The sequence below is a fragment of the Aspergillus flavus genome, chromosome 7 (assembly GCF_009017415.1).
Source record: "Aspergillus flavus chromosome 7, complete sequence".
Lineage (NCBI taxonomy): Eukaryota > Fungi > Ascomycota > Eurotiomycetes > Eurotiales > Aspergillaceae > Aspergillus > Aspergillus flavus.
In genome coordinates, this window is record NC_092404.1 from 2915737 (window position 1) to 2930164 (window position 14428).

The 14428-nt window shown below is 44.9% G+C and overlaps 3 protein-coding genes across 3 annotated transcripts; 1 reads left to right on the forward strand and 2 right to left on the reverse strand.

Moving 5' to 3' along the window:
• Positions 1-4993: 4993 nt before the first annotated feature.
• F9C07_2281263 (uncharacterized protein) lies at positions 4994-9581 on the reverse strand (the record flags this gene model as incomplete). The annotated part of the gene is made up of 2 exons (XM_041287320.2): positions 6264-9581; positions 4994-5196 (listed from the first exon to the last, which is right to left on the reverse strand). Exons 1-2 carry the CDS (start codon positions 9211-9213, stop codon positions 4994-4996), a joined length of 3153 nt encoding a protein of 1050 aa, XP_041150687.2. The 5' UTR covers positions 9214-9581.
• On the forward strand, positions 9582-11374 carry F9C07_2281264 (uncharacterized protein). The gene is made up of 2 exons (XM_041294986.2): positions 9582-10250; positions 10310-11374. The coding sequence occupies exons 1-2, from the start codon at positions 9598-9600 to the stop codon at positions 10680-10682; spliced, it is 1026 nt and encodes a 341-aa protein (XP_041150688.1). The 5' UTR covers positions 9582-9597; the 3' UTR covers positions 10683-11374.
• Positions 11375-12223: 849 nt separating this feature from the next.
• Positions 12224-13787, reverse strand: F9C07_2220242 (oxidoreductase). The gene is made up of 4 exons (XM_071509718.1): positions 13616-13787; positions 13302-13553; positions 12906-13238; positions 12224-12870 (listed from the first exon to the last, which is right to left on the reverse strand). Exons 1-4 carry the CDS (start codon positions 13658-13660, stop codon positions 12700-12702), a joined length of 801 nt encoding a protein of 266 aa, XP_071367132.1. The 5' UTR covers positions 13661-13787; the 3' UTR covers positions 12224-12699.
• Positions 13788-14428: the final 641 nt, after the last annotated feature.

Below are 14428 nucleotides of genomic sequence, written 5' to 3' on the forward strand. Positions count from 1 at the left end.
TCTGGGCCGGCGGGACACAGGCGAGGACAGGCAAATTTAGAAATCGAGTTCGGTAGTCAAACCAGCTAGATAAATTCTCAGATTCTGGCCTCGGATGGTTGGACACATCGACTCTGATTTATTCTCTACCTCATGGTCTCAGGCTCGACTACAGCTTAGATGGTCTCGTATATAGATTCGATACAAGACGTCCCAACCATGCCACCTTGTTCATGTCGAGTACGCATTATAGCCGCGTTGCTTTCTTCTGAATCCTGATGAACATGTTTCTCTCTGAACCATGCATCAGCAATAGGAGCTTCTAGAGGCGCATCTCATTATACCAAGCGCAGCCAGTAGTCACGCAGACATTTGGGATTGTTGCTTGTATGACTAAATACAATATAGCATGGCTACTAGATAATCTACTACTGAAAAGTAACAGATACATACGACCATAGGGTGTGGAGAACAGGGCTTCCCGTCCGCTCAGCCGTACTTAAGCCACACGCCGGGAGGTTAGTAGTTGGGTGGGTGACCACCAGCGAATCCCTCCTGTTGTATGTCCGTGTTCATTAGTTTTTTCCCATTCGTTGGGACGAATGCCCTTGCCGTTTTATTCTTTAGCCCCTTCAGGCCCCTTCACCTGAACGTCCTGAATATCCCTGAAGCGCTGGCGTCAATATCACTTAAGACGAGACCGAGTAGTTGTCTCGATATCTCGCAGAAGTTAATTAATATCACTAGGCAAATTGCGAATTTGCTCACAGAACCCCTTTAGACAAGTGATAGAGGTTGTGAGCTATACTACAACAGTCCCGAAGGTGACAGCGCTTGCAACCACTCCAGCAAGCTCAACCATCGCTATGATAGAGCGGATATAGATATAAGCGTGGTAAAGACAAAAGGAAAGTGCAGCTTGAAGATGAAGTCTAAAAGGTTTCTTTACGTAGCTCACAGAGGGAGAGTACTACCTATAAATTCGCCATTACTCGGGGCTGAACCGATTTTCACTCCGCACGACCGCTTTTGTCGGCGCCAAAACTGTTTCAGCCACATCGGAGCATAATCGGGCCCAGAAACTGCCAACTCCACCGTACTTGAGGTCACAGCGTACAGATAGGAGCCAATCGAACATTTACTAGAATAACGCTAAATCAAGCGACGTGTAGAACCTAGTTTCAAGGTATTACCCAAAGCAGCAAAATCGAGTCTATTTCACGCTGATCGGAATTCTCGGGAGACTCGTACTGGTACTGCACAGATCTAAAATGGTTGACAATTCATGTATATTCGCTTGTCGGGCTCAACTGAGAGACGGAGACGAGAACTTGCCCGATTGTGAATGACTAGTTTACTCACCTTTAAGACTAGGCCCTTATACGAGTGAGGTTTCATAAGTTTGAAACCCTGTAGTAATGATATAATTTTCTGCCGACCACCCAATCTTCGGGATTTCAACTACTGATAGATTTTACGAAAAGAAAATGGTTACCTATTGTTGGTATCACTAGCTAGGTACCGTGCATACAGTGAAATGAACAGCGTTTACGCTTCCAAAGCAAAAATTAATTGATTTATGTAGATCGATGCTTTCTCAGTCTAGTTGGAGAACACTGGAGCCGCAGCCCAGCCTTAGAACTCTTACACTAAGTAAGGGATATTATCCATCAGTCGTTAGCAGTAAGTCACTGCAAGTTTGTCATGATAGGAGAATACGTCCCGATACCTAAATTATATTCTATTTCAATAGATTTTCAACAATACATTGCTTTGATTGTATCGAGATTTCTTGTAAGTCGGGGTTAATGTATAGACGGAGAACTAGGTAATAAGGACCCGAGGGTTTTGAATTTATGGAATACCCACTGTATCTTTCATGAAGCCTTATATAAGAGTGGTGATTACTGTATATAGATAAAACCTGTAATTTACTTGCGAATCTTTCTGAGTTAGCTGGTTATGTGGTTAGGGTTTGAAATTCTATCTATATATTGCCGATATAGAAGGCGATTGCGGTCACTGCTGTATTTGGAGGAAAAACTGCAGCTTGGTCTGAGGCACCAGGATCCCCAAGAGATATATTGTTGGGATTGAGGCGATTGTCGTTTATCTATTGAGATATAAAAATTGCTGTATACCGAGCAGGAGCTAATCCCGGATCGATGGTATGGCGGATCTACCCGCGGGGCCTACCGAGGCCTCGCCCATAAATATTTAGAGACACAAGCTTCGAGCAAAGTCTTATCGATCATAGTGTGTATCCTGCGGCATGAGACTACTGTTTTCTCAGTCCAGGGTCTCTAGCTTAGGGTGAACGACATCTCAACGCGAGTTACAAGGAAGAGAGGACAGTATAATAAGAACTATTCTCCTGGGGAGATCTCTGGATGGGTCACCACCCGGTAAGTACGGAAGCTTATCGACAAGCTGAAGAATATTATCCACCACTAAATTGCACTCAACGAATCTACTAAAGCTGAGTTGCAGGAGATCAGACACGCCCAGAATATCCTTTATAAATAAAACCGGAAGCTCCACAAGGAAGTCAAAGCCATACAAGTATAATTTAATAGTCCACTACCAACGCCTTCAGCCAGGTCGTAGGCGACGATCGCAGCCAACGCCACTAACGTGAACTCACAGCCCAGCCACAATAATTTCTATCCTCTTCCTTCCTCTCTGATCTAATCTCACCGTACATTTTACTAGGCATTAGCCTATTACACAAATCGTAATAAAGTTTACTTAGCAGCTAACTAATCATCGGAAGGAAAGATCGAATAAATAATGCGAGTCTCCCAACTAGGAACGTCGTAGGGGTAAGGAACGACAACGCTTAAATCATCCTTTATGCTTTGCGTCAGAGAAATGTGCTTTTGCGTTTTATACTCTAGCAAAACGCCTATACTAGCTATCACATCTGGCTTTGGCATATGCTGCCAATAATTTTTTTTTTTTCTTTTGGCTCGCCTTGTCTTCGTTAAAACCGAGCAGCTAGAATTTTCCCCGACAGATAAAAATTATGTGAAGAGGAAGATTAACTACTCTTAATTTTAGCCAAACTGAAAATTATCATAGTTCTAAAATTCAAACTACTCAAATTTTCCTCTAATCAAATATTACCTCGTAGATAATTTCTCCGCTATTCTATCCCTCCCTTCTAGTTTTCCTCTTATCCTAATTTTTATCCCTTCCTAACTTTCCCTTGCTTTAATTTCAGTCACCTCTAATTTTCCTTCCGTCCTAACTCTCTCTTATCCATAATTTTTCCCGTAGGGATAGATGAGCGGTTTTACTCGGAAAGGAAACGCCTCTACATATGAAGAGCTAAGGTCAACTTGAGAAATTTCGATTGGAGTGGCTCTGGGCCTTGAACTATCAGGGAGAAGCATATTGCCTCCCTGGTCGAAACTTTTAAAACCAAAGGCTATATTCGCCTCAATGCTGATAATTTTGTGAAGGCCTTGGTTAGCAAAGCTGTGATTTAATAGACCTTTGAGTAAGGTCTTAACCCAACCGAACTACATAATCAGTCACGATTCCATTTCGTTAATTTTCCGGAGAACTTTGAGCTGAATTTCCTTCACGGCAAACACCACCTTCTTGCTGCAGACGGATTTCCCCATGATAAATAGTGGGTGGTCGAATTTTACTGTGAAGGTAACTAAAGCTTGCAGAAGGCGCCAGACGTCTTAGTACTTACATCATAATAAGACTCTAGTGTGAAGCACAGGCGATCATTCGAGAGGAGTATCGAAATGCTCGACCGTACTGCGATATCGATATTTATCGGTATATTCGAATAAAATAGAGGCTTGGGGGTGTTACGCGTAAGACGCTTGAAGGCGATAGGATTGGAAGGATCGATGAGTTGGTCGGTTTGATATCAAAACCGGCTTCGGGAGCAAATATGGCCAGATTGGCTTGTTTGGGTTTATCAACAACATCCCCCACTAGATAGATCTTTCCTTCCTTCTTTCCCCAGTCTTGATACTTTCGTCCTTGGTACCGAAATTGATTTCTTGTCGATTGACCTGTAACAGGGGGTATAGATGCAGAACAGAAATAGAGAGGGAGACCTAGTGAAGATTCTGCAAAAGGGCTTCTCCGCTTAGAGAAGAATTCCAGGCGGGTTCAAGGAACCCTTAATAGACTATTACCATCCATAGGGTTATGGGAACTACTTAAGCTATTATATCTAAGGGGATAGATATCAGTACAGTGTCTAGAGGTATACCGTCTCCTTCCGAAATGATCTAAATCGCTAATGTAACACAGGAGATATACCACTATGTTAACTTTATATATGATAACTGGACGGTAATCGTGGATAACTAGCTATGTGACGATTGAGACGATGAGAGATATGAAAGATCAGGTAAAAAAGCATGAAGGAAGAAGGAGATTTCATTAGATGCATTTTTGAGGCGTTTGACGAAAGAGCCAGTATGTATTTAGATTCCTGCTTTCCATCTTCTCCCTCTTTCCCCCTTCAGTCTTGATACTCTCGTTGAATGGTACGGCTCGATCCTGTTACGGTCAAGAGCAAGATCAGAATCAAACTGTACCATTCAGCGAAGGTATCAATACTGAAGAGAGAAAGAAGAAGGAAAGGAAAACAGATCAGGGAGAGAGGATTTAAGTACACAACATCCTCAAAGCAAGCCAAAAGACAACTGAGGCAGACACCCGTGAATGGCAACGTCTGAGGCTAGTCCCATGTCTTCCGATCTCCTCTTGTTCTCGCCAGAACGTCACATTCGTCACAGATCCACTATCTTTCTCTTGACCTGTAACACACTAGAGCTCTTATACTAAAAATCTCTCTTCACGGTAGGGCGATAACTCGAAATATAATACAGAGGAGAAAGATAATTTCTCTTATTTCTTCGCTTAGTGACCGCAATCGGCTTTTGGAGCGAATCAATCACACTAGAGGGAGAATTTATCCTTATATAAATTTTCGAAGGACTTCACGTATTTTGGAACTTATGCTAAGGCCTTCAAATATTTATATTAAATAGCTTCTAAAGGAACGACTCTCGCTACGTTGCGGTCGCGCGACTAAGGGTGAGAAAGGTTGGTATGCAATAGAGAGGGTAAGGATTCGCATGAGAATCACCCTCCGTCGTGCGACCGCCGCAATAATCCTCTTAGTAGGGTTGTACCCCCTAGTTGTTAGCTCACCTTGAGTCAGCCGAAAATTCGATCTCGCTGTTCATCTGCACATAAGCATTAGATAAGGAGTACGTATGTGCGTCGAGTAGAAATCTATTATGATGCTATCGTGACGGTAAAGACTTGCCGTACTGCAGAAAAGCTGACATGAAGTTTCATGAATCCCGCAAGAGAACACGGAGCGGAGGTGCCTTCTACGGCGGACTAAATCTAGCTAACGGACAAAACTTTGGATTATCGGATTTTTCACCGAAATCTTGCTGTTTTACATTCGGCCACGATTGCCACGCACTTTAAAATATAGATTTAATAAAGCTCTAAAATATATTATTATATAGAATATTTATTATTAAAAGTTTAAGATAGTAATTTTATTTTATATATAATTAATAATATATATTAAATTAATAGTAGTAATAGTAGTGGTAGTAGTAATAGTAGTGGTAGTAGTGGTAGTAGTGGTAGTGGTGGTAGTGGTGGTAGTGGTGGTAGTGGTGGTAGTGGTGGTAGTGGTGGTAGTGGTGGTAGTGGTGGTAGTGGTGGTAGTGGTGGTAGTGGTGGTAGTGGTGGTAGTGGTGGTAGTAGTGGTAGTAGTGATAGTGGTAGTGATAGTGGTAGTGATAGTGGTAGTGATAGTGTAAGCCTGGGTTCTAATTTTTAGGGTTATTATAGTATATAGTTAGTATAGTAGAGCTAATATACAGTGCGTTGGTATTAGTAAATTTGGTAATATTTTATTTTGTCCGTAAGCTAGATTTAGTCCGCCGTAGCCTTCAAACCACCGGAAAGCACGGGCCGGGTCAGCACCAGGGTATTTTGAAAGCTCGTCAACGATGTGAAGTTAATCGTCTACCACCAAACCGTACTCCTTGAATCTACTAGGCCGAGATCGAATAGGTCAACACGACGAGAAAGTCCGTGATCAAATTGAGACGATCACTAGGAAGTCGCAGCTTTGCAAATCCAAATCAAAGCAATTCCAGCAGCGTCTCCCACCAGATTCATTTGGTAATTTGAACTATAGATTACCGGCGAGGATTGAAAATCGCCCAGTAACTTTGCCAATTGATACCAAACCTTGTTAATCGAACCATTATTCATACCAACCTGTAAGCCAGAGTTGTGGCTTCCAAAGGTAATGTGTATCTGGTGATCTCCTTCATTTGGAATGTTGATGGCATTTGCCTCCTGTGCGACCTGCTGAGGGGTTGTCTTGCTAAAATCATATTGAAGTATACCCCTCTCACCCTTATAGCGAATGCTGACGATGACATAACGTAGGTGGATATCATGTTTTGAACTTGGTGCACGGTCACCGGTGTAAATAATGAGGGCGATCGGAATAGTTAGTAACCTTTGCATCATATCTTCTGCCAGGTTTGCGGCCGAAGAGGTGCCGTATCCTCCCACTAGTAGAACAGAGATTGTCATGATATTTTTCCCAATTTGGCCCAAGGCGTAGCCGTTTATGTCCTGAGCCAGTAAATGCTCGAGGAATTTCACATTTGGTCCGACCTTTACTCTTCCTCTTGAGAATGTAGAGAATTGCTCCAAGTCCTGTACCAATCGATCGCGTTTCGGTTGCTGGCATTCTTCAAGAGCATCCAGTAAACAGATCACGTCTCCAGTGGAAGAATCATAGGCTGCAGATGTCCACATTTGCCCGACGAATTCAAAGTCAAGCTTCTTCTTTGCACGGAATACCAGATGGAGGAGAGCGCGCATTGCAGTTTCTGTGCAGTTTTTCTCCTCATTGTCTTTGAAGAAATAGCGAATTTTGGCAGATTCATCATTAACCAGCCTCCCGTCAACCAAGGCTCCCGAGAGTATAGACTTGCCACTGCCGGGTTTTCCGGAGAGCCATACGAAGCCGCCAGAGTCGCTATTTTTCCATGATTGAAAGTTTGAATGACTCACAAGCCACCTGCATGTGTTCCTGACTTGTGGAGGGTTGGATTTTTCGTGCACTTGATATGAGGTATTGCAAAATGGGCTATCTTGTTCTTCGTCAAGCAAAGCTTTGGCGGCGGCATCCTCCGTTGGTATAGCGCAAATCCAATCGACAGTGTAGTCTCGTATCAATGCCTGATTCGGGTAACCTGGCCTGACAAGGGATATACTGTCAGAACTTGAGGTTGGATCTATGTCATCAGGCACAATGGTGCCCATGTCGAGACGGTTATCTTGAGCTGATTGACTCTCTAGCCTTTCCAAGAATTGGCCCGCCTTCCATTCATCATCCTTGGGATCTGGTCGCTGTTGGTGGAGAGATTTCGCAATGAGTGGAGAATTGTTTTTCAAATCAACTTTAGGGTCGGCTTCACAGACGGATCCAACTCCACATGGCGAGGTCTGTCCTGTTATCTCAATATTTCTAGCGGTGTTTGGTCCGATCGAAGCCCTCCCAGATATCTGGCTACCTAACAAAGACGCATCGTAGCCTTCAGCTGATCTTATATAGGAGATATGGTCCACCCTCTGAACGTGCTTTTCGATATGATGGGGCCATGCGTCCTCGGGGCAAAATGGACATTTCCGGGATACATGGACAGATATCTTTCCATTCTCCTTGCTGGTTGTCTCTAATCCCCTCTGATGCGTAAAGGTTTCCGGGTTGTGTTCTGCTGAGGCTATCTCCGTGCTTGTGGATTTCGCCATCAAATCGTTCAAGACATCAACAGCCGGAATAATAATTGCAGTTTGGGAGCCTATGTCGCCTGCGACTATGTGACCATAGATCATCCCCGTTCTGGCGTCTCGAACGATGGAGCCAGAGTCACCTGGTTGAAGCAAGTCTTCAAATTGAACGGATAAAAATTGTACGAACCTCGTCCCATTTGGGAGGCGAATGTAGGAGACTCGGCTGGATAGAACGCCTGCAAGAACATTTCCTGAGCCCGTGGCTGCCAAAACATCGACTGATCCGGAGTTTAGTTGGCATATATTTTCTTGGGAGAGTACAGGGAGATCTGGCATGTAGTGCTCAGTTTCCTCAACCTCTATCAGACAATAATCCAAATTGTCTGATTTCAAAAACGGGAACTTGACTTCTGGATAAGGGGGATGAAGCAAGGAAGGAATGTTCGCATCATCTGGAACGTAGTTTGCACCATCACTAGGAGCAACGATGCTACTGTCTGGACTTTCAGCTTGCACCTCGGAATTAAGGCAATCGGACTCGACATCTGAGAATGAGTCGTCCTCGTCGAGGTCCCAATCTTCTTCTAGATCACTTGACTCCGGAGTCAAGCTGTACTGACTCATGAACTCTACCTCCAGAGAGTCCGACATGCTCTCATCCCCGTCGTCGAAGCCTCCAAACTCGCATTCACTATCCTCTGACCTTGAGCCCTGTGGCACCATGTCTGGTAAAATGTGGCTTTGAGGATAGCGTACGTGTGCTGGTGCCAGGTAAAAGCGTCTGCCAGAGAGCATGACGATGCTCCCAATTGTTGCTGTTCGTAAGTATCCAGGCTCCGTCGACGTATTCTGTAGCACCAGCTGCAATGCCTGGCCCATGCCTTCTTTGTAGGGATTATGTACCGTGATAGAACGGTTGTTGTAGGGAGAAGAGATTGATTCATTCTCCTGGCTCACGTAAAAATCAGAGCTTTTATGGCATGCAGTAGACGCCAGATGTTGTGGGTCCTTTGAATGGGGAGGATAGTCCCAATTACCCAGATGAATTCCCGGTGGACATTGTTCGAGAATATTTGATTTTCTCATTGCAGCGACGGCAGATTTTCGAGGTTCGCAGTGCTTACATGAGAACATAATGTGAGGGAGTGCAGTCTCTCGTGTTTCGCCAATCATGAATATGTCGAACAGAACGAAGCTCGAGCTTGGTACTGGGCCACAGGAATATTCCAGTAGCTCCGTAATGTGTGGCGTAATTGACTCAAAGGCCTCTTTGGCAGGCCCTTCAGCCTGCCAGATGTTGAGATTTCCCTTCTTTATGCCAAGAAATTTTCCGATAGATCGTTCTGGATCAGGCCAGAGGGCTTTCGGTTTTTGGAAACGTGAAAGGGTGGTACGAAGTCGCGATGATCTCATACTGGCTATGAAGATGAAGTTTAATATTTGCCGATCTTCTAGTCAATAAAAACGACAGTATTGTAGGGAAGGTGGAACAGGTAAGAGTCAATGTTCGAGGTGCGTTTTTGGTGAATCCGAGCCTGTTAGGCAGGGGAAGGGAAGAAAAATGAGAATGGTAGGAGAAACCCAGTGGGGAGAACGTCAAAGTCAGAAATCGACTACCACTGTCATAACCCCGCAGCGAGTCTGCCTTGGGCAGTTGATTATGCATGAAGTGGTGGCTGTGCAAATGTATGCACACATCCCTGTCCCTGTCACACCGACTGAGGGAACGCTTGTGCACCATATAATACATCACTGGTCTTCTGGGGTAGCGAGGGCAAACGCCGAAGGCTACTCGAGATGTACCCTTTACAATTATCATCTAATGCTGACTCGCTTGACATTTCATTCCTCGAGTCGCCTATTCCAAAAAATCATCAGGAGAAAATCGTCTCACATTTATGGGGCAGCGGGCATCAATACCAGAAGCAGCATTTACGCTCATATTTCCAATACTATACCGAACAATGCAGAACCGCATTCTTGTCCCATGGCAGTCGCCTTGCTATTCGGACTCATCAACATATAATTGAAATTGCAGCACGCATCCAAGACGGATATTCGCGGTCCGAGGTGAAGGAGTTTGTTCAAAAAAGTCAATGGAGCACCGATCCGACATCGGAAAATTCTATAAATGCTTCAATTGATCTGACCGTTCGTCTTCTCTGTATGCTAGACGTTGGCGAATTTGAAAATGCTTTTTCCGGGAGGGAAAAGCTGCTCTGGGCTCAGGGTTCTCTGCAAGAGTTTGTCCGGGAGAGACTCTCGGAGGCTGTTTCTCTTGAGAACGATGGAACCAAATTGGATGGAGCATTTAAGGCGTGCAGTATGGTTCGCATTGCAGGTTTCCAGGTGGAACCGACATCCAACCTATGCGACCATCTCCGATTGAGGGATGTTAATAAGACAGTTGAAGTTTTCCATCACGCATCGTTTCTAATGGCTCATAGACAGTATGTATGACAGCCATCCATTTGCGGTGGGATACCTAATTGACACAAACGCCAAACAGGAAATCATTCTTTCCACCTGGCCTTGTAGATGAGACACTTGAAACTTTAGCCCTCCTTTTCCCACAGGGCGATAAAGAGACTGAGAAGTGGTACAAGAAGCAGGATGGGCCTGAAGAATTGGACGAAGCAATATTACGATGTGGGAAGGTGGACAGGCGGATAAGAGACTATAAATACTGGCATGACCGGCTTGTAATCCTGAAAACTGAATTCGATGAGTCTCGGCCATCTACTATCACGCAGTGGTGGAATGACAGACGCGATGTAAGCCAGTGGTATCCACTCTGGGTCGCCATCTCTTTGACCGTCTTGTTTGGTCTCGTGCAGAGTATTGAGGGTGCCTTGCAGGTGTACAAGGCGTACAATCCTTAGTTTAATAGGATATATTCAAATATTATGCCCAATCCCTATTTACGTCTTTCAGTCTGATTTAGTCGTAGCTTTTCCAATTGATGGGCAAATCGAAAGTCCAGACCAGAGACCCGTACACGGGTCCTTTTCTTGTTCCCTTTCAAAAGAACCAACCTCGTCAAAAATGGGGCCAAGTCCTCCTATTGCTTTGCTCATTTTAAACATGGGGATCTAAAGCCACGCTGTTTCGTAGTCAAGACTGCCAAGTTAGGCTCCTACAAAATGAGGCGGTAATCTTCCCCCACCGCCCGTCCTAAAATACTCCTACAAATCCGTTCTTCAGTACTATTAAAACGAGTTATCTAAATCCTTCTTAGTCACAACTGCTGTAGACTTTCCTAACGTTAGCTGTATAGCTCCTAAAAAAGATAGCTTCCTTAACAGAGGTTCGGCTTTAGTTTACCTCTAGAGACAATGCTCCCTAAGGGCACGTCAATAATTTTATATATTTTATTATCCGTGGCTAGTATATCTTATAGCAAATTTAGCTAGTTTCAAGTTTCCTTTACAGTATCATACGTTTAAGATCTGAAAGTGTATCTTTTTGTTTCTAACGCTGAAGGCGATATCGGGGGCCACAGTACCTCAAAAAGTTTCAGAATTTACTTCTCTCATAGTTAAACTTCTCTAGTTACCCATATTTTCTGTGAACTAACTGATCAATACACGCACTACTTAAGGGAAGTTGAACCTGATCGTTGTAGATACCTCCTTTACAAATTTATGCCCGCGATGAAAAGCCATCCCCGCCTCGAAGTTTCCCCGAAATCCGTCGACAGTTGCGACAGTAGGCTTTAACGTGATTCAACCTTTTATTCCACGCGCCGTAAGCTCTATAATGGCCTTAAAGGTCTGAATATCGGGAGGATTTACTGCCTTCGGTTATAGTGGGAGGAATCTAAGGGAAGTACTTTTAGACCGAGAATAGTGGCCACCCGAAGATGAAGCATTTTTAAGATACATTAAATTGTCAAAGATACAAAGTGACGCCGATAGTCTCCCTTAGTTCTCGGGGGAACGGTACGTAAGATTTCTGATTTCTGAGTTGCCATAGTTGTCGAAATCCATGACGGTAAAATTGGCGGTTTGGTTCTTGCTCTGGTTATTATGAGGGTAGTTATTGATCGGTGGCCCAAGATAAGAGAGCAAGTTGAATGGTAGACACTCCCAGCGCATACTTATATTTATCCATCGTCGCTCTCCATGCCAGCCGCTCGTAAAATCTTTCCCTAAGTCAAAATGTGCAAATGCGCCTTTTGCCAGCCTGCCCTACACCCTAGGCGGTCTTCTGGCGAAGAATATTCAGGTGGGTAAGCGGCCACCTGAAGCCGCCTGAAGGACGCCTAGATAAAGCGGCGAGTAGCCTAGCACCAAACGATAGGCACTAGGTGAGGTCGGCCATACTTTTGGCTGTTGTATGTTTTTGTTTTTATTTCTCTCTTACTACTGTGTAATAAATCCATGTTAAAGCAGGTGATCTGACCCCAGCGTTGGGTGGACAAGGCAGTGATGCTTGGCGTGAGTCAGCCCTAACTTCACATCATTGAAATGATATGCCCTTTTTTACTCTTTCCAACTCCAACTCCTTCACCTCTCAACGACATCGGTCCTGTCGCTTGTATACCTTTGTGCACTTGGCTCTGCTGGCTTAGTTTTCATGCGTCTCGATCCCTAGATCCAGCCCACCAGGGATCATTACCACAACTTGGATATCCAAGGTGGTACATAGTAGCTCTCTAAAACCTCCAGGCTTGCCGAGTATATACCCAGCAAATTAGTTAGTTATCAGAATCTTATCCAAAGGTCCACTATGCGGCAAGCTATAGAGGAGGTTTACGGTACCGAGTCCCCTCTGTTAAATCTGTACCCGTGCTATTCACAATAGGTTCCATCAAACTTAAACAATGGGAGAAGAAAGAATTAATGAGGACTCCGGCGTTACTCCCACAAAATCACTCAGAACCATATTGACCAGAGCTTAAAACAAACGCACAGTCGTGGTGATACCAGCATCGACAATCAGACTAGTTCCAATGATGTAGCTGGCCGGCGGACTCAGCAGGTAGGCAACGGTATCCCCAACTTCCTCATACTCCGCCGCTCGCTTGATCGGGCACATGGCATCGATCATGCCCGACACCTTAGGATTCTGCTTGGTTTCGATATCGAGCAATGGGTTCGCACCCATGTGGGACAGACCGCATTGCAGCGAACGCCCTCGGCAGCGTGATCAAGGCCCGCCATCTTGCAGATTGCCATCACGGCGTGCTTAGAGATAGTGTAACAGCCTTTCCCAGGTAGCCCGGCGAAGGAGTTTGCGGACGCGATAATTACGATAGCGCCACGGCCAATGTGACGCGTGCCGTTACGACTGGTGAAGGTTTTGGAGGTCTGTTTGCGCATGGCGGCAGCTTCGGCACGTACATACAGCATTGTTCCCTTGGCATTGATGTTCATGATCCGGCCGTAGTTCTCGATGTCTATTTCCGCCACCCGGGTGTGAACACCGTTATCGAACTAAAGAAAGCAATCAATCAATATTGAAGCCTTGTGCGGTTCAGCTCAGCTGGCCTTGCGTACCCCGGCTGCGTTGACGGCGTAATCCAGAGAACCGAATCTCTCAATAACAAAGTCCACCATGGCTTGAACACCTTTCTCATCCGTCACATTCACGTGGAAATAGGTGGCCTCATAGCTTTTGTTGCTGGCATACTGTTTGCTCTCTTCGGCAGAGGCTCTGGCATTCTCCTCGTTCAGGTCGGCAAAGACAATCACCCTGGCGCCGGCTTCGGCGATCAAGAAGGCCGCTTGTTGTCCAATCCCACGCCCGGACTGCGATTTCTGTCGTTAGTTCCACAGCCATTGAATGAAATGGAAAGAGGGAAAATACTCACTCCCACCACCAAGGCAACACCGTCAAGCTGTGTTCCCGAAAGCATGGTCAGGTCAATGTGGGGGTATAACTGAGTATTTACCGCCAGCTGTGAAAGCTGTCAAAGGGTTAGAACAGAATGATGCAGAAAATGGTGGACACAATCCATCCCCCTATCTATCCTTTTATCCTAGCACTGCACTCAGGTTTGCCGTACCTCGTACGGTCCACGGACATTACGATATATCACGACATGGTAATGGTTCCAGACTTGAGAGTTCGTAGTGCCAACTTCGCGGGGGGAATCGGATTGGTGATGTTTGATGATGATAAGTTTGGCCTGGTCATGCCTAATGGTAGGGCCTACAAATATCTTTTCCGCCGCAATTAAGACTTCCACCCGTCGAGCTGGCTGGCGAACTCAGGGATCAAGCTCATTTACTCTGCTGCCATTACGACCCTATTTTCGTTACAGTATCTAGCACAGACAGTATGAATAAAGATTCTGCGCTTAGGGTAGATAAAGTACGAAAGGAATGCCTCTATATTAATATAGGTAGGCTTCCAATCGCGATAATCTGATGTCTTGCAGCGGAGACAAGCCCAGGATATCTGGTCCATTATTCTAGGAACGATTAGCGGGTGCATTCAGTTAGGGTACGGTATCTCACGCGTGCAGGGCTGGCTTTCAGATTGCTCCAAATAATACCTTGGAATTGGGAAGAAAGGAGCGGAATATCAGAAGGACTGAGTCTTTTATATGCCTACCATCATACAAAAGATACTTATAAACATATGAAGAAAGCGCTTTTGTGAAGTCCTAAACTATACTTGG

What these genes read in the sequence shown, in the direction of transcription:
- F9C07_2281264 (XM_041294986.2), top strand. Translation starts at nt 9,598, where the DNA reads ATGTACCCTTTACAATTATCATCTAATGCTGACTCGCTTGACATTTCA. An exon ending in TTTCTAATGGCTCATAGACA is followed by an intron (nt 10,251 to 10,309) that starts GTATGTATGACA and finishes AACGCCAAACAG; the next exon opens with GAAATCATTCTTTCCACCTG.
- F9C07_2220242 (XM_071509718.1), bottom strand. Translation starts at nt 13,660, where the DNA reads ATGCTTTCGGGAACACAGCTTGACGGTGTTGCCTTGGTGGTGGGA. An exon ending in ACGCCGTCAACGCAGCCGGG is followed by an intron (nt 13,239 to 13,301) that starts GTACGCAAGGCC and finishes TGCTTTCTTTAG; the next exon opens with TTCGATAACGGTGTTCACAC. An exon ending in ATGCGGTCTGTCCCACATGG is followed by an intron (nt 12,871 to 12,905) that starts GTGCGAACCCAT and finishes GAAACCAAGCAG; the next exon opens with AATCCTAAGGTGTCGGGCAT.